Source organism: Dinoponera quadriceps, unplaced genomic scaffold, assembly GCF_001313825.1.
Source record: "Dinoponera quadriceps isolate SergipeBrazil2010 unplaced genomic scaffold, ASM131382v1 scaffold5809, whole genome shotgun sequence".
Classification (NCBI taxonomy): Eukaryota; Metazoa; Arthropoda; class Insecta; order Hymenoptera; family Formicidae; genus Dinoponera; species Dinoponera quadriceps.
In genome coordinates this window covers 116,185-139,664 of record NW_014559826.1, presented here as the reverse complement: position 1 = coordinate 139,664, position 23,480 = coordinate 116,185, and the positions used below count along the sequence as shown (strand labels likewise).

The window sequence follows — 23,480 nt, the reverse complement described above, 5'->3', positions numbered from 1 at the left end:
TATATATAAAAAGGAAAAGCACGCACACAAGACCGTCATTATATTTGAATAAATATGCAAATACGGCGGACTAGGTCGCGAGGAACGATGATTGTACTAATTTGTATACATGCCATTAACATAATTATACTATATTCCCGTTGTCGTTGGCCCGCAAAGAGTAAATCCGCTGTGATAAACGAGCGGCAAATCGCAGATGGTACTCACTGTAAAGCTTGCTGAAGGCCATGTAGAACTCGTTAACGTTTAATCTGCCGTCACCGTCGGTGTCGTCGTAACTAATCATGTGGCTCAAATTGCACCCCGCGCTCAGCTCCTCCATATTTTCCTCCTCGGCGATCTGAATATTCGAGTGGAATATCAATTAAGGGCATCACCCGTTGCCCGGATAATGGAAAAAATCGCGCTTAATGCCTTTGAAATAGTGCGGTCGTCGAATAAATCCCCGTCGAGAGCGCTCCTCTCCCCTACCCGGTCATTTAAGCTCAAGGGGAAACGCTAATGAAGAAACTACTACGGGGGGTAAAGGTATATCACCTGCTCGAGCTCCTCCCGCTCCAAATTGCCGTCATTGTTTCTGTCATAGTGAGAAAACATGATGCTGACCAGGTATTCCTTGCTGTGATTGTCCTCGGACATTAATCTGGCGTGACTGTAGAGAAGCAAGTTGTCCTACGGCGAACGAAACGAAACGCAATACAGGAACGTGTTATTTTATCGCGATCATTTTTCTCGCACGATGCGCGCCCAGGTGGGCGTAGTCGAGGGAAAAGAGGTTATTGGAAATGAAGTCACGGATTCTTTATTCACGATGGCTCGACCTTCTCTTTTCTCTTTCATCGAAGCTACAACCGAGTTATACACACACACATATCCGGGGAAATATTAATGGACAAATCAAACCGTCGGCTTGTAAATTCAAGTAGACGAGAACCGGTGCTTTTATACCGAAGGATTTTTGCGCCGGGTTTTCCGCGCGTATCGGAAATTACTACGGGGGACGCAATCGATGACATACTTTCATAATTTCGTATTCCTGCGCGCAACACTCCTCGGTACCGTCCTTCCGCGGGATCGATTTGCCCGCCGGATGATGCTTCATCTTGTTCCTGGACTTGGCGTGTAAGATGTCCTTGCCTTTGGACGTTGGGGCATGGTACGCGAAGAAATCCTTTCGTGCCTGCGCGCTGTAATTACCTGGAAATGACGAAAAGACACTCCGAAGCTCTCTCACCAGTGGAGAAAGGACACCCCTTTTTTCCTTTTTCTCGTCGCTGCTGCTACTACAAGTCCCGACAAAGCGGCCGGTCGAGAGGGCCATAAATTAATAGAAAACTCCCAAGTTATTATTGAGTTTATAATGAAAGCAAAGTTCCAACGGAGGACTACCACCGGGGAGAAGATTCGCGATTTCTCCTAAAGTAAACGGCGAATTAAAGCCGGAAGTATCGGCAAAGGGTGTTTGGGCGATCCGTCGATAAGTTTCATGAGATTTCGCAGTAGCGTTGAATTCACGCTCGAATGAATGAACCGTTCGATGAAATTTTCCACGGGAAAACAGGCGGAACGCGCACGAAAGGTCCGCGTTGCTCGGAACTCTCCGCCGTGGCCATTATCGACCACCGGACTTACGCGGGGTAGTTAGGAGAGTGTTGCACGTGCTCACCATTGCTCAGGCATCTGGTGAGCCTCCGCGTGGTCAACGACGCGCCGGTGTTGCAGGCCGCGCGATGCAGTTCGCAGTGATTGGCGTACACCCTGCCGTTGCTGGCACAAACCGGTCGATGCTTCCGCGCGCATCTCCGAACGCAAATGCACACGGCGGTCCCGCCGTCCGCCTGGCACTCTTTGCCCGCGCCGCAATACTTCTCCACGCACGGATTTCCGCTGTCTAAAAGAGAGAGAACCGGAAATATCGTATTCTCCCGTCGATATCCCCGTAAAATATGTTGCGCCCAACGCGGCGTAAAAACGCGCTCCGTGTACGAGAAAGACGCGATTGATGGCGGGCTCTTGCAGAAGCGGAAAAGCGGAATACTCGCGAATGCGTTCGCGATAAAATTGCCGATCATCCTCGGTAATGCGATTCCGCGCCCGCGATAAATCACTCGGCGCAACCGTTGGCCCCGTATACACCCCTCGGAATGATACCCCGCCCTGAATGCCGCCGCATCATTGATTCCGGATTACTCGTATTAAACATTGCGAGCGAAAAACAGCCGATTCACGCAATAAGTCGTCCTTTCCTTCCACGTCGCGCTGTAAACGCATCCACAACCGTCCGAAGTATACGGTGCCAAAAGTCGGGAGTGATAACCACCTGCCGTGTAAAGTGTACCAAAGACTACCCTGAGTAACCCGGGTAATTGGCACGGTAAACGGTTACTTGCGTGTATCATTCGAATATCCAGATAGCGCGCAAAAGACTGAGTACCAGTGTATATACGATTCTCCGATAGTCGATAAAAGGCGCGGATTCGTTCAATCAACCTTTGGTGACAACGTAGAGACCATCTATAAAGCACTAGGTTGCAGAAAACGTCACAACGCTGGAAAGTTTCTACGCATGCATGCGCACACACGCACGCCGGCATTCTGCTCGTTACGCCATCGCGCGTCATCCTTCTTTTATTTGCGTTGCGAGGCGATACGAGAGTTTTTTCCCTAGCCTCGCTATGTGCATCCTTTTTTATGTAATAATAGTTTTATTAGTCGTGGGATTAGTGCTTTACGGAATTTTGATAGCGTACGGGCTAATTTAACGACGGTACAATGCGCGCACGAGGTAAACGCGGTAAACGCGGCGAATGCGTGATACGTGTAAGCGGAGCGGCCGGAGGTACAGTTTGATTAAACTTCCCGAATCGCGTGCAGCGATGTACAAATTACTAATTAACGTGCACGCAGAGACGAGGAGATTCGGCGGTTACTCACTCTCGCGAACGTGCCGGTTTTCCGAGTCCACGGATGCACCGTCCATCGAAGCCGACGTCGTGGACAGGGCTCCGCCGGAGGCCGACACTCCCTCGTCATCTTTCGCCGTGAAGTAACGATGCCTCGAGCGCTGTGAGGGGCAACGAACGTTAAAAGCGTCTAAATCTAACTACACGTTCGGCCGTACAAAGGCGTTTCGCGATCTACACTCAATTATTTGTTACTCAACGGCGTGGATTTCACGTCGAGTTAGAGCAGAGAAATCGGGACCACGATTAGCAAATAGCGCTGCCAGTCGTCATCGGTCCCGCGGTATTCTACTTTGTGACTACCATCCGATGCATAACTGAATATCTCAAGAATTGCAGATAAAATTCAGATAATATCTGCCCATTGTCTGTTTGACTCTTGCAGATGCCGATTTTGCCGACAGTTGATTTTCGTGTTTCATTGTTCAAAGACACTATGTACGCTAATGCACGATATTCGAGATCACCCAGGTACATGTCTGAAAGACCTGAGTAAACTCGAATAGCAGGTGAGTGTCCGAGGCGCTTGGATATTTGGCTACTGACACCACTATCAGCAAAGTTGCGGTAGTTTCTTCGTCGGATGCTGATGATACGCGACGCTTTGTCCGATATGAGAGAGACGCTTCTCTCTCCCTTCGTTGCTGAAGCCGCTCGCACTTTCATTATTCGTCGTCAACAATCCGAAGCACTTCAAGTCGCCGGAAGTTGACCGTGTGCTCGAGGAAAGGAGGGGAGGGGGTGGTTACGCGAGCTCGTCGGTTTCCGAAAGGAGGTCAGAGTTATGTGCACCGACCCTTCATCGACCCTGCCTAGGTGCACTGACGGTATCGCTCGGGTGAATGTAGCACGGTGTCAATGTAAACAGATAAACAGGCGTGGATTACGCCGGCTAACGGCCATTATCGGAGTTGCGCAAGAAATCCGCTCTTTGGAGGAAAGCCAAGAAGATCCATCGTGAAGAGAGTGCTCATCTTGCGGTCGTCAACTCTCAGACGAAGGTTTATGTGGGTAATAATGCTCACGAGAAAGAGAGAAAGAGAGATGGGGAGAAAGAGCGAGAGGGAGGGTAAGCTGGACGAAAAGATAGGTAGAAAATATAATGAGAAGTTTATACGTATAATCGGACGATAATTTGCACCACGACTCGGCACGAATGCTGAGCTCCACCGGTGAAATTCTAATTTTCGTTGCACTTTTATCTTTTAGCTGATCTCTATTACGCTAAATTTCACATATAATATATTTTAAAGTAACATTCATTCCTGTTTTTCCCAATAAAATTTATTTTTCCCCGCAGATTGTGCGATTCTTTCATTAAAAGGATAATTCCGCCGTACGATAATCAAGAATTTATATAATTGCGGCAACGCGGGGGAAAATTAATTAAAATTAATTACAGTAATTACATTCGATTTAAATTCGAACGTAGTTACGAGAAAACCCTTGTTAACCATTTAATTGCTGCGCTGCCTTTTGATCCAAGAATTACTGAACTTCTTCTCCCTCTTTTTTTTTATCCCAGTTTGCGACTTAATTCAAGTCATTTTATAGCGAATCTGATTTTTTTTAATTTCTTCCCGACACCAACGTGCACGTAATAACATTGATACGAATATTTTGATAGTTTTGAAAATCAATAAATAATTTCTCTCAACAGATACAATGATAGAACAACAAAATACTTTGATAAAGATACACACGTCCAATTGATGTCGAGAATGTTTTCAATTCAGAATTACATCGACGCTTAGATGGTTAAAAAGGCACACAAGTATAATAGCAATTACCTTGTAACGAAGTATATCAGAACCGAGTGCAGGAGATATGTAGGTCGAGACGATCGAAAGCAACAGGAAATAGAAGGCTACGAGGCAAGACTTTAGTCGCATCTGAAAAATATATCAGAAATCATATAAAGTCGCTGTCAGATTCGTTCTTTCATATTGTCTGTTTTATCGTTATCGTTCTTCTTTTGGAAATAGATATATAAGAGATGTAACGTATGAGTATAATTTTCAGCGAAAAAGCTGTGCGAAAAAGTACTTTAATTTTATAATATATATACGATCGTATGTTTATATCAGTAGGCTTAAAACTCAAGTAAAATACTTATATATCGATTGATATAAATTATGGAAAGTTAAAAATTCTTATTTATAGGAAACCTATAATAATTGAAATATTATTTTTTTATATAAATTTATTTTTGCCATTTTTTATTCTCAATACACTTCGCAATACAATATATTGGTTCTTTCGAATTTTTTAAATTTGCATTTCGAATATTCATATTTGACCTAAACAACATCGAAATGTAAGAAGAATTACTGGGTGTTTATACGTAAATTCATCAAATACACTTATTCTCTCTCAGGCTAGATCAGAAGAAAGTTGACGAGCGTACAAGCAACGGCATTGCCCAACTTGTCGGGAATACGGCTCCATTCAATACTAAAAAGAATTCGTACTTTCTCCAATTATCCAACCGTTGTTCGTAATTTATGCCCCCTTAATCCATTGGATTACCATAACCTTCCGGTTATCAACCTCGGAAAGGAAAGGGAGGAAATCGCTGCGGTTCTGTATGTCTGAAAATTTACAGTGGTATATCCCGGAGACGTTTACACGGTAGAGGTTGGCCCGTCTTAAATCTTCCAGCCAACTTCGAACGTGGCTCGTCTATATTTTATACTTGCCCACGCGGAAATTTACCGTAAGAATGCGCGAAATGTTAGGATATTGTGCGAACGCGCGATTCTCGCGAAAATACATCGGCTCTGATACAAAATGCAGTCGGCTGATACTTTGCAATTTTATTAGAAAATGGAAAAAACAAATTAATCATCGATTTACGACTACACGACGAGATAACGAGCGACAGGACGAGGAGGCGGCGAATGTATCGTCATTTCCTCAGATAGCGTTGACACGCGACTCTCTCGTGATACACTGAATACATCGAAATAACATTTATATTTATGTAACATTATTAAGATTAATATCTTCCTCGCTTCGTCACCGGACGGATGCCACTTGACTAGAAAGTTTGTTCCCAAGCCGTGAACTCGAGATCGCCAAGTCAAAATGGAAACGTAGATTTCACGGACGGATGTAAAAGGAAAAACGCCGTGTTTGCGAACCACTGTCGTTGGCCTTTGAGCGATCGCCGATGGTGGAATACCGTTGTGTAGTCTTTTTGGGAGGGTCGTCCGGCCTGCCTTGGTTTGCCGAGCAGTTGGGTAGTAGCGTAGGGTCGCGTCATCCATACAAAGGGCGTCTTAGTTCTCCTTTGATCCCGGCTTGGTACGCACGTCTTCCCTCGCACAGCGCCGAAGTACGAAGGCTAGCCGACTGGATACATCTCGAGTGGGCCGACTCTCTCCGAGATTTGGTGTATCGTGACGATTACCTGTCGTTTAGTCGGCCCTCCAAGGTGGGTCAATACGACCGTCCGAATTTGTCGTTCGTTACTTTCAAACTCTGCCCCTCGAAATCTCGCGTATATCGCGATAATAATTACCGCCAGCTTACCGTCGATCCTCTCGAGTAGACACGATGCTCAGTATCGCAGTTTGCGGTTTGTTATTTTTCAATTCGACACACCGTGCTTGATCTTTATTGGATGTATTTAGTGGCTCAAGCCGACACAAGCATCACTTTGTTTCGTATTCAGCGAACAAGAAAGATAAGACGATGTCGACTTGCGTCGCTAAATGGAAATTACTCATTATTATCTCAAACGATATAGCTTTCTCCCTTGTTGCTCTCGCGCTACATCGGAAAAATGTTTCCCTCCTGCAGCTCGACGCTCGCTCACGGACTAATCTTCGAAGATCCTCGGGAGGATGTATCGTTTACTCGTCGGTTGCATCGCGTTACTTAGCGTACACGGAGATCGGCCGTTCGTCTCGGCGCCGCCTCCGCCGGACAACTTCCCCGACACGTTGTCGTCCACCGACAGGAATTTGTACGGTGCGCAGGACGCGTCTACGAGCGTCAATAATCCAGAATCCGGCTGTCCGTGCTTGACATCGGTCAATAGCACGGCGATCCCCGGACAATCGACGATGCAGCATCTCGAGCAATTCTACAGCCGGAACGTGATGGTGCACGGCATGATGTGCACATGCAACGTCGGCCTGCGCGGCGCCCCGATGAGGGACGATTATCATTACTCCGTGGGTATTGGCGCGCACAAGCTGCACACGAGAGCCGTCGCGTGGAACGACGCGAGGAAGGTCTGCAATGAGGAAGGGGGTCACCTCGCGATCATTAATTCCGTCGCGGAGGCGCATGTAAGTACGGCCGTAACCGAGTATTGATGCCCGCGCGTCGTCCTGAGTCTCCCAAATCCCACGCTTTCATCCTCACGACTGATCCCGTGAAAAGATGTCGTCCGTGCCGCGATTTCATTCCAAGCGGCGAGCAAGGGTGTCAGCGTCCCGTTATACACCGTTCATTCTCTTTCAGATATTACTGGAGATTTTTAACCACTCCGGACCGATCAAAGGTGCGGTGTATCCCGACGAGGCCTTTCTAGGCACGCATGACCTTTATAGAGAAGGTGATTGGGTCACGGTGTTAGGAGATTCGCTGGCGAAAACCGGTTACACAAGGTGGAGCGATAAGTGGGGCGGGCAGCCCGACAATGGAGGCGGCAAACAACACTGCGGCGCTTTAATGAAAGAGGGTGGCATGGACGACGTCGCGTGCGACGTGCCGTTTCCATTTCTCTGCGAACTGCCGCTGATGCAGGTCCTCCAGTGAGAACGAAATCTCGCGGAGGATTCGTCATCGGGCGATGCCGAGTGATATTTATGGTCTCGATTTCGCCGCGATCTCGGTCAAACCACCTCACGAAATAGAGGAGCGCGCGGAAAATGGGGGGGCGGAACTAATTTCGAATTTCGTATCATATTCGAGCTACGAATTATAGCCATCGAGAGAGAAACCGCATGGTGGCCGGTAATTGCTATCTTTGTATTACATCAAATTTGCCGGAATATTAACGCGAATGATAATGTAATCCACTCAAATGGTTACCGATGCGACGGACATGTAATTTCACGAATATTATCGTTTGCAGTAGTATTGCGTGCGATTTATATTCATTCATATAACAACGTCGCTCGTGCATCGTAGATGCGTTAGTCGATCTTTACTCGATCCAATTTTTCGCGCTGCTCGAGCGCCACGAGTATGTGTAACTTTCTATATACAAATTAAATCAACAGAGAGAGAGAGAGAAAGAGAGATATACGACTGGCTGCACTCAACGCGTCGTAAACCTTCTCGGTTATTATCTTAAAAAGATAACTCACACTGCGATCGGTGTCTGAGAAAAAAAAATGAATTTCCCCTTGCACGTTAATGAAAGATTTAATATTAAACTCGTATAGCTCATAAAGTTGGGTCATAAACTGCATAGTCAGTTGCCGACCCCGTTTCTCCTGTCCGTTCCTATTTTCCTTTTTGTACTTTCCACGCAAGATATATGCCGTGTCTTTATTTTCCGCTCCTATAAGGCGTGCAACGAAGTAAGAAAATTGAGTCCCTCATCTCTCCCCAGTAGTTACGAATAATTCGAAAACAATTGCATTTTCGTGTGAGTTCGTGTGCGACAGCCATTAGCTTCTGATTTCGAGCGGACGCAGATATCCATCGGATATCGATTTCGCGTATTTCGAGGTATGCAACAGGCGTTAGGCTAGTTTTCGGCGCGCATCGCGCTCGAGCAAATTGCATTAATTAATGGAAGCAAGATACCGATGAAAAATGGTTTGCAATCGGCTTGACCTCAACGTTACGTTACGTTAAATCCGTCATAATGTCAATACGAAAGGGCGGAGCGACGGAGTAAGGTCACGGTTATCGCACGGATATCGCGGTATGTCAATTAATTAGCGATGTCATCGCTTATCGTGTCGAATGATCTACACTTAATGATGTTGGAGGTCGCGGTGAAGAATGTGAGTGAATATCCTCCTCTGATATCATCTCTCGATCTGATAATCGGATATTTCGTTAAATTTACGATTTAACACGTTTGCTTTGCACAAGAATCACATCGATCGTTACCGCTCGATTATGGGTTTTAATCGCGAGTACGTAGATTTTCACTCAATTACTATTTATCGTGTAAGTTTCGGACATATCATCGTCGATGCACAGTACATTCCGATTGATCGACGGAGGACCGAGAATTTACTTTCGTAATCATATTCGAATAACGAATCAACATCTATCCGCACGGCAGCTCTTCGTCCCTTGGACGTCCAAGTTCGACGAAGTCATCTTGAAGAAAACGTCCATCGTGTTTCGCATGTTGGATAACGAATGGACGCCGCTGTCACCGAACCGACGCGATTACCGTTCTTATCGCGGCTCCAACCACGAGAACGAGAAGTTCCACGGCGGCAGATCAGTCGTCTTCTGTGTGCCAGCGAGCTTCTTCGAGGAGAAAATAGACGGCGTAGGTGTCCAGCTCTATGTGCGAAAGGAAGTGTGCAAGTATTTCGAGATGAACTTGTGCCAGAATGTGGGCTTCGCTGTCGTGCCGGTCGATGATCTTCTGAACAGCATCAGAAAGCAGATCCGTGAGCGGGACGTATTGGCGGAACACTTGTCGGACTTCTGCAAGCGGCAGATTATCTCGAGGTGATAGAGCTGAAAATTGGAATACCCCCGAGGACAGCCCGTTGTTGACGAGAAGCCGCGACCTTTTATCTTGTCGAAAACTACCTTCGACCTGCTCTCGTTTATTTTCAGATATCTATTGATTGATTGAACGAACTGTAATTTTTCAACGTATTTTCTAAATTTCTTACAATGAAGTTTCATGCGAAAAGTGGAGTGGCTTTTCAATCTTTCTTCCGAGTGAATTCTCTATCCTAAATCACCGAGTGAATATATTTTTTTCACTCGAAACTGAAAGGATCTCTTGTACTCCACCGTCAGGGGAACATAATTCATTCTAATCGATTGAAACATTCGCTCGCGATGGGACAGGAATTCGCTCGAAGCTCGAGCGAAACATTCACTCTTGCTCGATCTCGAGCGACAGTGTTTCCACTATCTCTTCGAGTGAAGTAAATGTCACTTTTCATTCGTCTTGAATAATTGAACTCCAAGAAATTTAGAAAGTACGCGTGATAACTGTAACGCACGTATTACGCGTTAAGATGAAACGTTGCGCGGATAAAACGCGTAATATAATAGCCGCGCAGCGGAAATTAGCAACAACGGTGTTAATGTTTCACAGAATAAGCACACGGCTCGTCGAAAAACAGCTGACGTCGAAAATATATGCGTATCTTGTTTTGCAACGCAAAGGCGTTACGCAAAAACACACGGGGATTTGTCGAGTTATTTAGTGCCGTATTATTAGCGAGTTTAGCATAATTAGCCGCTATGTTGAACTCGACACAATCCCAGGGGTCTACTAAAACACGGTGATTGTGATTTAAGATCCACGATGGGAATTCACACTTTGCTGGACGAAAACTTCGAAGACACCGCAGCTACAATCTCGCTCTACATTCGGATCAGTTATCTCGGCAAAAGCGTCATAACGGAGATCACGTGTATCGAAGGTGCACGCGAATTGTTTTGCGCTCGAAGGGAGCCAGACGAGAAACCGACTTATCGCCTGCAACAGCTGACACTGAAAAATCTCAAAAGCGGCCACTGGGACAGCGATTTCCCGCGTATTCCTTGTGGTCGTTTAACATGCTATTGCAAGGAACTTGGTAAAGAACTTACATATTTAACTGGTAAATAAACTAATAACACGGTAATACGATGAATTAATTCAGGCAATTCAGAGATACGAGTTTTCTCTGAGTTTTTTTTTTTTTTTTGGAAAACACATAGAAACGTTTAATTTTAATCTAGGGATGAAACCCCCCGGCTAGATAAAACCGTAAAATCCGATGCATTTTATCGCAACGGCTGCGGAACACAGAGCTTTTCCCTTTATGCACACGCGTAAAACAAACGCATGGTAGAAATATATTTCCGATATTTTTGGAATGAGATTTTTTGGAAAAAAAAATGTACGATTCGTTGCTACCGCTTTTTAATTCGTCGAAACCGATGCAATTCAAAACGAGCCGATCGCTTATACAGATCCCAAATAAATGTGACGAGCGATCGAATTTTGCAAGCGAATTTACACGCAATGACATCTGTCAACAGGAGGACTCGAGGCTGATGCACTCGACATGACGACTATCGCGGATGAAGTAAACGGCGTGGATAAAGTAGCGACAGGTATTACTACAGTTTTGCTAATGGCGAGCCATAATGTTCGAAGCGGTGTTTGTAAAGAGGATCTTGTTTATTTTACAAATGCAAAAAAGAAACAAATATATTTCAAGAAAATACACATGTCCTCTCATATCGGCCGATATCAATCTTTCTGACATCGAGTGTGTGTCGCATTAAGTGCTAAAAAACAACGAGAGTGTCTGACGCTCTCGAATTCCTTTTTCTCATTCACTTCACTCTGAGTGTAAGAGAGAGAGAGAGATAGAGAGAGAGAGAATGACAGGAAATATATTGTTCACGTATATATTTATTGATATACGTATTAAAATACGCATATATTTATTGATTTGACTTTGCTTATAAAATGACACGAGAATAGTGAATAATGCGCAGGTATATAAGAATATGAAATATCTTTTTCGACAGATGTAAAAACGAAAGCGAAAGCGAAAAAGGACAAGAAGGGTCGAAGAAAAGTTACGCTGAGCAAATCGAGACGCGGGGGCATGGTAACAATTGGCATCACGGAAAGAAGGAAGGGGACTTGCGCTCCGTCGCCTCTGTTCTCGTGTCTGCAAACGTATCCTTTGTGCTGTCGATTGCAACCCCATCCAACTTGTTTCAACTACTGCTTCGACATTTCACCTTGTTATTGTTACAGGACGGCGTGTCCTCTTCAATATTTCCAACAGGATTCTTTCTGTGTGTAACGAGTTCGCGCGCACTATGGCCTCTGTCATTCGTGGCAACTTCGATCTGTCGAATTGACTTCCTCTCTCTCTCTCTCTCTCTCTTTCTCTCTCTCTCTTTTTCTCTCTTAAACTCTTAGTAATTGCGAAACTTTCAGAACTTGCGAACGTCCATCCGTAACTTAATTTCTATTTATTGACATCATATTTCCTTGTATATGTCTATTAAAAAAAAAATTCTCTTACCATTCGTCTTTATACACTTTTTCACCTTTTCATTAGCGGAAAAGTTTTCCATCGACTTTCTTATCAAAACCACCCAGATCGACGACCGCCGACCTGATTACTTCACCACCATCGATAATATTACCCGGCACTTTTCTCAAATTAAGATTCGTTATCCTTGCGTTTTTTTCTTAAATTTATATTCTTTTTCTTAAATTTATACTGTTTACCAAATCACGAGTAAGCTAGAACGGAAGTTAGTGCGATTTGACCGACTTTCCTTCAGACATCATTATGTTTTATATCTACGTGGCGCAATCTTGTGCAACATAGCGCGTAATAATGCAGGTAGCAATGCTTTGATCTCCGTAGCTGAGAGATGCATTGCACTCGACCATAGAGACTATAGAAAATTGAAACGATCGGCTTGACAACATTGTTAGTTCTAAGAGAGAGCGAGATGAGAGATCGAGATAAAAGAAGAGAAAAGGGAGAGGTTTCAGATATTTAAAAATATCAGAAAAATGTTCAATAATAGCCCTTTCATATTACCTCACAATAACATTTAACAAAGAGAAAGTCCGCCTACGTCCAAGCCATCGCACTTTAGTAACGTAACTCTTTATCGCGGAAGAGATCAAAGTAAACGGTGCAACGCGGTTCGTGCTTTCCACATACGAGTAATTTTAATGTGAAAGATAATAACTCAACAGTTCCGATTCTGTATATTTAAATGCATATTTTTCATTCGCGAGAACGCGATTTCAATAATATTGTATATTATCAAATCTATTCAGATTACTCAGATAATAAATAGCTTCAATTGCATATTTGATTTTTTTTTATCATTCATTACACGTCCCGTGACGTGAACAACTCACACATCCGGATTCGAGTGACGGCGAATTTTTCAAGGAAAAAATGAAAAATCAGAACGAGTGAAATCAAGATGCTCAAGTTCAGTTGACAGAATTAGATCTGATTAGGAGCGGCGATCGCGAGTTCTTGAAACGTGATGCTCAGTGTATACTGGTCTGTGAAAGTTCTCCATATTTTAATTATACTTAAGAAAGTGATAGGATCTCTCCTTTCCATTCGTCTAAAATAGCATTATTCCACGGAGAGCGAAATTGTCCTATCGCGGTAGCGCCCATGAAACTCTACCAGTCTTGCTGATCGGAGAACCGGTTAAGAAAATAATATAAGGAAAGTACGATAATTGCCGGTCCGAACGAGTACTGACCATTACCAGTGTGAAAGCCTAATCGGGAGATAAAACAGCTGAGAAATATCAGCCTCGTGTGTCAATATCATGCCCGCAAAATTGCGTGCACAGGTTCGAATGTTTAGAATACGCTCGGGCCTGTTAACATTTCCTCGTTTGCCGAACGATAATTACCAGCTCGTTGCATATTGAATGTTTGGCAACTTTGCCGAGAGCGTGACGCTTATAAACATGAGTAGAATTAAACAATCGAACACTCAACGAACAGTTCCGCGGCTGCCACGATACCAGAGGTGTACACGGAATTTTTCCGTGCGATGTAATACAGGAAGCAAATGATCCTGAAGCTAGACGATAGTTCAATGGTTGAGCGGCTAAGTAAAGTAAAGCGTTTACATTACTATGCACTGCAAAGTGATTCGGTACATTACACTTACGTATTATAGATCACGTATAATCACGTGCTTCTGACATATTTCCAAGTGGAAGAACCTGGCCTATTTGTTTTCCCCTATAAAGCCCGTTTTACCGCTCTCACACTTCGCCAAGCTGCGCCATCATCGCAGTCTCTATCGATCTATCGTCTATCTTTAGTAAGTTCGTTCACACCGACTGCAACATTATTGCATCCTTACGTAACGGTAGGCGGGTGTGTGTCGACATCAACGAGCGATTTATCAATGTTGCAAAAAAAAGAGGGACATCCGGTGTTTTATAGAAATCGGGGGCGGTGGGGAGACAGAAAGCCGGTGCGAAGCACGGCAAAAGATTCTCCGGAGGGAAGGGATAGGGAAGGGGAAAGGGGAGAAGGGTTGACAGGCGAGATATCTTCGTCTGCAATTTCGCTTCGCGAATCGTAATGCCCCACGGACGTTCTTCTCCCACCGTGTGCGGCAGCTGATTCTTAAGCGATACCCTCGTGCGTTATGGGACTCTTTATAAACATCGCGCCGCCGCGCGCTGTCTCGCGAGACGTTTTCAAGCGGATTCGGCGGGAAGTAATGCGGTGCGCGCGTAGATACTCGCGTAGCCACCGTTCGGTCTAGTTTATCCCGATAGCTTTTCCGGGGCTGACATTTGCGTGTACATCGATCGCAGTAAGTACAGCAGGCGCGCAACAGTTACCATTAATCGGTCAGAAGCGCCCTTCGATCGTGCACGGCGATGTGAATTCGAATTCCGAAGTTAACAGCGGCAACTTTTACTCTTACGTGGAAATAACACCGTATCCGTGCTCGTGATTTATATCGCGCCGTTTCCGCTCAACTGTGAAAATATCGTGCGGTGCTACATGCAACACTCGTTACTCGCACACACGTGCGCACAAGCGCGAGCGCAATTTTGTTATAAATGATTTATAAGTAGGATTTCATTCCGACAAGTTCGAGATGTATAAATCCTTTAGAATTTCTTAAATTAGAGCGCATCGAGAATCGCATTGGGGGAAACTCGGAAAGTTAGGGAACAAATAGCATTATTTTCTTACTTACGATATTAATTTATCCTGTTACTTTTTATGATATTGTCGAAGCAAGTTTATTTTGGCGCGCGTAAAATTGGAATGAAGAAGTTCGGGATTACCAGTTCGCGTTACATTGTGTCCGTCCGACACGCGGAAACGGTAACACGGCCGAAAGTTTCGGCATATTCGGGCCAGCTTTGTCGCAATTTCGTTGCATTTTGCATCGATGCGCGTCATTAACACCGTGCGCACAGTGATTCATTAATGAAGTAACTTTTTGAAATGTCTGATCAAATAGCGCGGCTCAAAGTATCGTCGGGATCGTGAAACAGGATTATAACGATCGGCTTTCTATTTCGGGAATCGGCTTGTGTCATAAAGCATATCACCGTGAATTAGGTGGATTACAATGCTCTGACGCTCTCGGCGAATGTTCGCCCGGAACACCACTCACCAAATTTCCGACACCGACGTTGCCAGTCCTACACAAAGCCTTTTCGGCGTATGCACAGCAGCCGAGATTGTCAAAGCGGGCGCAGCAATAAAGGCCTCGCGAGTATTGTGCACGTGTTACATAATTACACGTGTCCGAACGGCACGAAAAGAACACATACGCGTGTGTGTGTGTCAACTATTCCAAGACATCTGAAGAATTCTCGTGTTTGTACGTAACTTTTGCGAGGCGGAGAGAACTCGAGGGCGATCTTGATCCTGTCAATACACCGTGTCTGCGTTCACCGGAAGGCAAGGGGTAGACACGCCTTCAGAACATAATCAGAACGCAGAGAGTGATGCAGAAGCAATAGCATTACTTATCGAGTATAAGTTCCAACATCGACCCAGTTACGTCACAATCGACGCAAATAGAAATACTTTCGGAATGAGCCGCTGGCATGATTTTCCTCTTATCAGGTCGTAACTTTGACGGGGCTCCCGTCGAACTTATCGATCTACCGACCCGATATGTCAAAGATTCTACCACGTCATCCCTCCTTAGGAGTGAGGAAGGAACACGTCCACGGCGAAAGAACAATATTTCGTATCTTGAAAAACACCTTGCAAGCAACGTGCCAGTAATTATTAGAGATGTCAATTTCAGGTGTACTCTCGGCTATTAATCGGGTATTACTCGAAAATATCCGATTATTTATTCTTCTTACTGCTTCTTATTATTTTTCTAAGTCGTCCTATTTATAAGAATATTAACCCTTTGCATTCGAGGGCTCCGGAGCGGAGCCATTTAAAATTTGTCTTCAAACTCTTCAAACTCAAATGCAAATAGCAAGAGCGGAATATCTTATACACAATAGTTTTTACGATTTGTCTTTGTCCTTATGTTACGAACTGAAAATGATTTGCATTGTCTCCATAGCGGAGCCCTCGAGTTTGAAGACAAATTTTAAATGGCTCCGCTCTGGAGCCCTCGAGTGCAAAGGGTTAAAGCAAGGCGAAACAAAGACGCCTGTGCGTAATCAACGTGCACACCGCGAGCATGTGAGAGAAGTCATCACGCCTGACTACAGGTAGTAGAATTAAAATTAGAAAATTCAATAGAAAGAAAACCAAAAATAGAAATTTTGCAAAATATCTAAATTTAATATTTAAATTTTTCAATTTAACTTGACACTTTATTATACATTATAATATTTAATTTTTCGTTTCTTGATATTATAGAATATGTCCGTCAGACGCATAAAATATTTCGCAAAATACTCACTTCTCGTCGACCTTACTTTCATACTTTCATACACAGGATAACGATGAAAATATAATTACGCAGAAAAATATTCCATTTTATAAAAATGTTCAATTTTCCATACGTGAATATTCGCGAGTTTGGATACTACGGGACACCCGTGTGACTGGATACTCCAGTACCGGTGAATTAAAGTAGCAGCCAGCCAGCTATTAACTGGCGCGTGATTATAAAAATGTATACCGAGCAGCGCTAGTAAATTCCGCATCGTTAAGCGATATTACTTCGCGCGGAGACGTGTGCGCGCACTACACTTTACGGCCGCTTGCACAATCGCTGCACTTTCTTACTTGCCGCTTCGGTAACCGAACGCGATTTACCGTTCGCGTTTTCGTTGGGTTAAGCTCGAGGCGGAATTACAGGGAAGGGGGTTGTAAACCACGAAATCCAGAGCAATGCACGCGGCAGCGATAGCGGCGCATTATCCGCATTTACACCGGCTGGAAATCCCTCGGCCGGTTCATACATATTAACGTAAGTCATTGTGGCGGCGCGCGGATCCTTACGATCTGGACGCGACAAAACGGCCGGGGAAATCGCGACCGCGTTTTACGGAGAGTGCGCCCATTTTCCGCTATTATGCCGTAAATCACAGCCGGGTCGCCCGCTTGAAACAGGGAGCGGCCGCGAATAAAGCATGGCCCGGCGAGGACAAAATGTTGACGACGAAGACGCCGCGATCATGCGAATTACGCCGCTCGAGCTGGTTGCAATGGACGAGTCCTCCGCTCTCTGAGGACGTCTTTGGACGTGAGTTACGTCGTCGCTTGATCTCTCGCAGGTAGATTAAGGTCTCAGCTCAGATCGAATGAGCGTTAAGAGATGAGAAGCCAAGGTACACGTTGGGCGGGAAAGGGAAGGAGACCCCGCGAAGATCGAAGGAGGAAGATATGAGATATGCCCCAGCGAAACTTTAATAAAACGTGAGCGTAAACAATCGGTCGGCAAACGGTTGAAGGTTACCACGACGGAAAATTCGTGACGGGGGGAGTAGCGGAGTCCTGCGAGAATATGCGAATTCGATCGCTCTCGTCGCTCGCTCGCGTTTTTGCGCTCGCCTTTAATAAATGCTGATATTGCCGGACCGATAAGCGTTTCCTCTCCGCCCTTTCTCGAATCGCGATAAGCAGCCGGAAAAATCTACTCGGGGAGAAGTCTCGTCGTAGCGGCGGTTAACTAAACTAAAACTGTAATAAAATACAAACGGACATCGACACGAGTAGAGTCGGTGTTACTCATCGGATTACGTATTCACAAAAGAACCGTTTCGCGGCTTTTGTTGCGAAAAATAGCTCCCCGGTTGTAAGTGCTTCGATTGAAATTGATGACCGCATTTGTTATTACCAGCTGTGTGATCAGATTGTGATTATAGTTGCTACTTGCGTTAATCGCGACACGAGCCGCGTTGCGTGGCGAACATCCGTATAACCGCGGGCGGCGAATAATCGTCGCGGAAGAAGGTTTCATATGCTTTTTGCACGCACACTTTCACCGTGCAGCACTTCAATCGAGTGTCCCTATCGATCGGAAATTGAACACGTAGCCGTTATAACAAATTGCCTTCATTCGAATAAAAATGCATCCGCCACAGGTGTTTCCACAAGCGGTTGTTTAATCGAGCGAATCGGAATCGATTTACGGTTCATTGTCACAAGCGGACCTTTGTTTGACGCCGCTTACGCGTATTATCCGTAAAGGTGAATGACAATTGTAAGCGAAAAATACATCGGGAGGGGTAAACATTGATATAAGTAGATCTCTAATACGTATGCTTTGTAAAAGGAGGCGCGCAGTTGCGTACCGAGAGAGAGAGAGAGAGAAAGAGGGTTCATTTTAAATATATATTTAGCAGTGAAATAGCGCGAGATAAAGAGAATTTGGTGGAAAATCGTCGCTTCTCGAATTCACGTTGTTTCAACGCAAATCAATAAATTGCTTCCAAAAGGAGGGATCACCGTTCCGTTGATTTTGCTCGTGGGATTTGAGAAGGTGTGCTTGAAGAATTTCTCCGAAATCACAACATGTACCTGTATATTTTCTTGTCGTCCATCGTCTATCGTCACGATCGTTTCGTGCGGAACGGGAGAAACGCTCGGCGGCGGCGTGACGCCGGAGGGCATGCAGTACCTTTAACTGATAATTCATTCTTACTTTCGCTGTGAACTCGGTCAAATGCATGTCGACATTCGCAAACCGGTTTGGTCCGCCGTGTACAATCGCCTTGGCCAAGAACTTGCGTTCTATGCAGGTGGAAGTGCCATTCACCTCGCCTAGATAGATAGATAAAAAGAGAGAGAGAGAGAAAGCCGAGGATGTCAGAATTATTGTTCATTTTAATCAACTCGCCAATGCGGAACGCGTATGCGAACGCACGCGAACACGAGAAAATGCTTTCCGATCGCTGACGCGTAACAGGAAGCATCTCGCCGCTTATTCAGACGTTATCGTCTAATGCGGATAATTATATCGGGTACTGTCGAGACGGCGGTGCAATTACGGCTAACAATGGCTGCTTGTTAACACGAGATTGTCCTGTAATGAGACCGAAAACGTCCGTTCGTCTGTTCGTGTAATTTTCCCAAATAATATTACGCCATCTAACGAAATCGTAATGGAACGTAATAGAAGCTTTTACCCTTGCCAGCCATTTGTATCGTTTGATTCTCTCGCGCGAGAAAAACAAGCGAACCCGTGGCGAAAAGTTACGATTTCCATCCCCTTCGATTCTGCTCGGATCCGTGTGGATGAACGAACGTAGAAAAATTCGAACGGGAAATAGATGTTCGAGTCCAGAAAAATCACGCAAATTATGGCTCGCGGGCGCAAGGAGACGTGGCAAATTGACCACAGACCGCGTGATTTATCGTGGTAGTTTCCTTCGAGATAGGGTGAATTTTTTTTCCTCCGGAAGCCCTCCGGCCGGGATATTTCCAAACGCGTGCGTGACAAATAGGCCGGCTGCGCGGACGAAATAAACAAACGTAGTATGGTCGCAAACATTTTGTTTTCAGCAATGTACAGTTCGACGATAACCGAATACGAGGACAATAAAGGTCGAAAGTCGGCGCAGCCGGGAACGGAAAACGGCACGGATTCGATTCTCTATCAGCCGCCGAAAGAGCATGTACCGGCGGAGCAGCCATTAATTTGGCGCAACATCATTGTTATCGCCATACTGCATGTCTTGGCCCTCTATCTGTTCGTCACGAATATACGGAAGATCAAATTTTGGACCTGGGTATATTGTATGTATTAACTTTCCGCCATAATTCTACGATAAATCCCTCCTATATCTTAATTGCACAAACTAGGGGACGAAATTCCATAAAATAGAATATATGTAATTATTTTCATAATTGAATAAAGGAAAGCAGCGCGAACGCGACCATTTGGTGTTTACAAAAGAAGAAAGTTCTTCGGCTTTTAGTCCCTTTTAATTTTTATCCGCTCCAAAATCGAAGATTAACGAGGCTTTTACCCTCCTCACTTTCTCGCACATAATAAGTGAGATATTTACGCTCACAAAGTTCACAGGCTAATTTTGCATCCCTACATCCTTCCATACATATCTCCGTGTTCGATGGAAAGAAACATTTGCAAAATTCACTTCAATATCATTCGACTTTTCGCGTTCAGATTTAACAAATGGACATTTGGCCGGTATCGGCATAACAGCGGGCGCGCATCGTCTTTGGGCGCACAAAAGCTACAGCGCCAAACTACCACTCAAGATATTACTCGTATTTCTCTACTGCATGGCCGGCATGGTAAGATCCTGAAATATCGCCACTGTGATTATACGATAGTAACTAGTGAGGTAATATTTAATTAGTCGTCGTTGTTAGAGAGAGGATTATCTCTTTGCAGACCCATCTATATAAATGGATACGCGTCCATCGTACCCATCACAGGTATACGGACACCTCCGCGGATCCGCATAACGCTAAACGCGGTTTTTTCTTCTCTCACGTTGGCTGGGTGATGATGAAACATCATCCAGCGGTCAAGGAGTACGGTAAACACGTGGACATGAGCGATATCTCAGCCGACCCTGTCATACGTTTCGTCGACAAGTGAGTTCAATATTTCTCAAGTGTGTCATGGATAAAGCGCAAACTTTACTTCAGAAAATATGAATTAATGCTGCCAATATAAACCCGGGTATTTCTGTAACTCAGTTGTCCTGGGCAGAACACAACAACAGGTTCGATCGCGCGTGTGTGGCAATGATTTTTTTCACTGATTTCACTCGGCTCATCTGCTTGCCGTGAAAGGAGGAAGGCAACATTCGATAGGCGATATTAAACGCACCATCCGCGTGTTTGTCATTTACAAGTATTTTATTGCAGATATTACGAGGCGATCATGCCAGCCTTGTGCTTCATTTTACCGCCCTTGATACCGGTCTACGTGTGGAACGAGAGCTGGGAGATAAGCATAGCCGGCGTGATCGTCCGCTACGTATGGCTGTTGAACGCGACTTTTGCCGTCAACAGTTTCGCTCACATGTTCGGCTATCGACCGTACAACAGGTAATCTCTTGGGTTCACGTTTGCACGATTACCATCGGAATCGGCCGGCGCCAACGTTCGGATTGCGCTCAGATATAAATCGTGAGTCTCGATAGAGAGAAAGCTCGCCGCGTGTTGTGCCCTTCCATTGTGAGGATTTCGAACAAAATTATAACGCCTGCCGCGTTTTTCGCGAGAGCAAAATCGATTTACAATCGAAGAACACATTCATATATGCACACACGCGCGCGCACACACTTGATAAAGAAGCGCGGTTGGTCCAGGAAATTGGAGGATGCATTTAGTTTTGAATGAAAAACACTCTCGAAAGAGTAACTCGCACGCCTCAATTTGCTCCAGTAACTTTTCCGGTCACCCAGAGGTGATTAATCTTGCGAGCGAGCGCAATACTTTTTTCAAGAGCGAGCGGTTTTCCAGCTCGAATCCGATCCTAACACAATCCATTTATTCTTGTTGCAAACGGCAAAACATTTGGTATCATCCGGAGATTTCGGGCGACGTAAAATTGCGAGCTCAAACCCTTCAGAGATTCTGGTAGTTCTAAGTTTCTCATAACGCGATAAATCGGACAGAATATTACGGATAAAAGTGCGCGATCTTACTTGCGAACACGGCCGTTCCGATTCAACGCGAATCGAGACTCGCGAAAAACGTATACTCTCATCCTGTCGCAAGGAATGCGAGGGTAGATTCTTTTCGGTCAAAATGCGCGAGCACGTGAAGAGGCGTCGCCCTTGAAGCGGTAAATTTACCTAAGCGAGTTTTATACGAAGGCGCTTTAATAGATGGAAGCTGTAAGCCGCGTTGTTCCGCTTGAATAATCTGTTGCATGAGATTCCGGCAGAACTTGGTTCGCGTAGTCCGCCCGGATCAAGTGAAACTTCCCTCCCTTCCTTCTTGTTCCAGAAATATCGAGCCGACGGAAAACTTCATGGTGTCCGTCTTTTCCATCGGCGAGGGTTGGCACAATTATCATCACTGCTTCCCATGGGACTATAAGGCCTCGGAGTACGGCCGTTTTAATCTGACGACCCACTTTATTAATTTTATGGCCCGGTTGGGATGGGCGTACGATCTGAAGACACCGAACGACGAGATCATTAACAGGTTCTGCACGGACAAAGGCGACGGCACGCCGTGTCCCGCGACGAAACGCCAGCCGCGAGTTGGCGGGTAACTTCGAGATTATAGGTGGTCTCAAGTAAAAAAAAAAAAAGAGGAAGAAGAAAAGGAAAGGAGTACACTGATCTCGAGTTGCTCATTTAGCTTATGTCGAGTCGATAAGCGTGATTATCTTGTGACTCGCGAGTTCGTCGCGACAATACATCGATGTGTCGTTTTAAGAATTTTCAAAGATTTGTTCAAAAGCAAGCATTCAAATGCAAACTTCCATTAATCCATCATTACCATACGTCATTATATCATACATTGGGTCGATCAAAAAATCCGATTCGCTTTTCAGCCAAATTTCACTTTTATCGCTTTCGGTGGCGCAGCAGGTCATTCATAAATCGAGTAAACATCTGTCGTTGCTGTTTACGATTCTTCGCCAATAGTCGTATTCGCGTACCTTTATTCTAGACAGCTAGTTTGCCGTCGAAGAGGAAAAATCGAAGCGGACATTTCGACCACGACTCAGTACATTCATATTCACTTGCAGATTTTCATCGTCATTCTTATTAGATTTGATTATTTTCGACTATTTTTTTCAGATTCGATTAGATATGATTCTTAATCGAATAAGATTCTATTTTCTTCCCGTTTGAGCAGGAATGCGAGCAACGTAATGTTTGTTGGTCTTCCGTCTCCCCAGCCAACTGCTCGACTGTTCTTTCTTTCTTTCTTTGAGCACAAAATAAATAGCGCAACGTTTACAGTTGCCTTCCACGCGTGATCGCTGTGATGTCTCGAGCAAACAAGAGAGCAATACGGAACACGGCGGATTATATTATTTCGAGCCGAATATTATCGTCGCTCCTTTGACGAGCGCATTATCCGTCTGAACTTTCGTGGGTAACGCGCATTGCTTAATTATGTTTGCGGGACACGTTTATATCATCGCTTTCACTCATGCGTGAAACGCATAGAACGTAATGGAAAACCTAAACTGACACTTGAAAGTATACTTTCATAAGCGCAATCGATAAACAACACAAGGTAGTCCAGAGGTAGAGTTTTCCATCGTGCAATCAGCGTATGTGAGAAGTTACAAATATTGTCACGATTAATTAATTAACTGTTACAAATAAATATGATAAATAACACATAATATCTGCCGAATGCTTTACGTTTGTACAAGCGAGTTTGAAAAGCATAACGAACGACATTGTGGATCGCGAACCTCAATCGTTTTGATC

At 44.8% G+C, this 23,480-nt stretch overlaps 2 protein-coding genes and 1 pseudogene across 7 annotated transcripts in view; 2 read left to right on the top strand and 1 right to left on the bottom strand.

The window, feature by feature from the left end:
* Positions 1–8,174, top strand: part of LOC106750508 (hemolymph lipopolysaccharide-binding protein-like) — a 9,759-nt gene extending 1,585 nt beyond the window's left edge. The window contains exons 1-3 of one of the 2 annotated variants that reach the window (XM_014630913.1): positions 6,225–6,399; positions 6,768–7,261; positions 7,437–8,174. In XM_014630913.1, the coding sequence (XP_014486399.1) occupies positions 6,812–7,261; positions 7,437–7,733 (747 nt within the window). In that variant the 5' untranslated portion in view covers positions 6,225–6,399; positions 6,768–6,811 and the 3' untranslated portion in view covers positions 7,734–8,174. Of the gene's footprint in view, positions 1–6,224; positions 6,400–6,767; positions 7,262–7,436 lie in introns of those variants that run through there. The other variant, XM_014630914.1, reaches the window with a different exon arrangement.
* Positions 1–23,480, bottom strand: part of LOC106750507 (follistatin-related protein 5-like) — a 31,746-nt gene that overhangs the window by 5,386 nt on the left and 2,880 nt on the right. For all 5 annotated transcript variants that reach the window (XM_014630910.1, XM_014630911.1, XM_014630908.1 and 2 more), the window contains exons 3-8: positions 4,754–4,855; positions 2,935–3,064; positions 1,667–1,891; positions 1,019–1,197; positions 538–672; positions 208–340 (exon numbers count right to left, since the gene is read on the bottom strand). In XM_014630910.1, the coding sequence (XP_014486396.1) occupies positions 208–340; positions 538–672; positions 1,019–1,197; positions 1,667–1,891; positions 2,935–3,064; positions 4,754–4,855 (904 nt within the window). The remainder of the gene's footprint in view (positions 1–207; positions 341–537; positions 673–1,018; positions 1,198–1,666; positions 1,892–2,934; positions 3,065–4,753; positions 4,856–23,480) is intronic.
* On the top strand, positions 8,873–22,300 carry LOC106750482 (annotated as a pseudogene).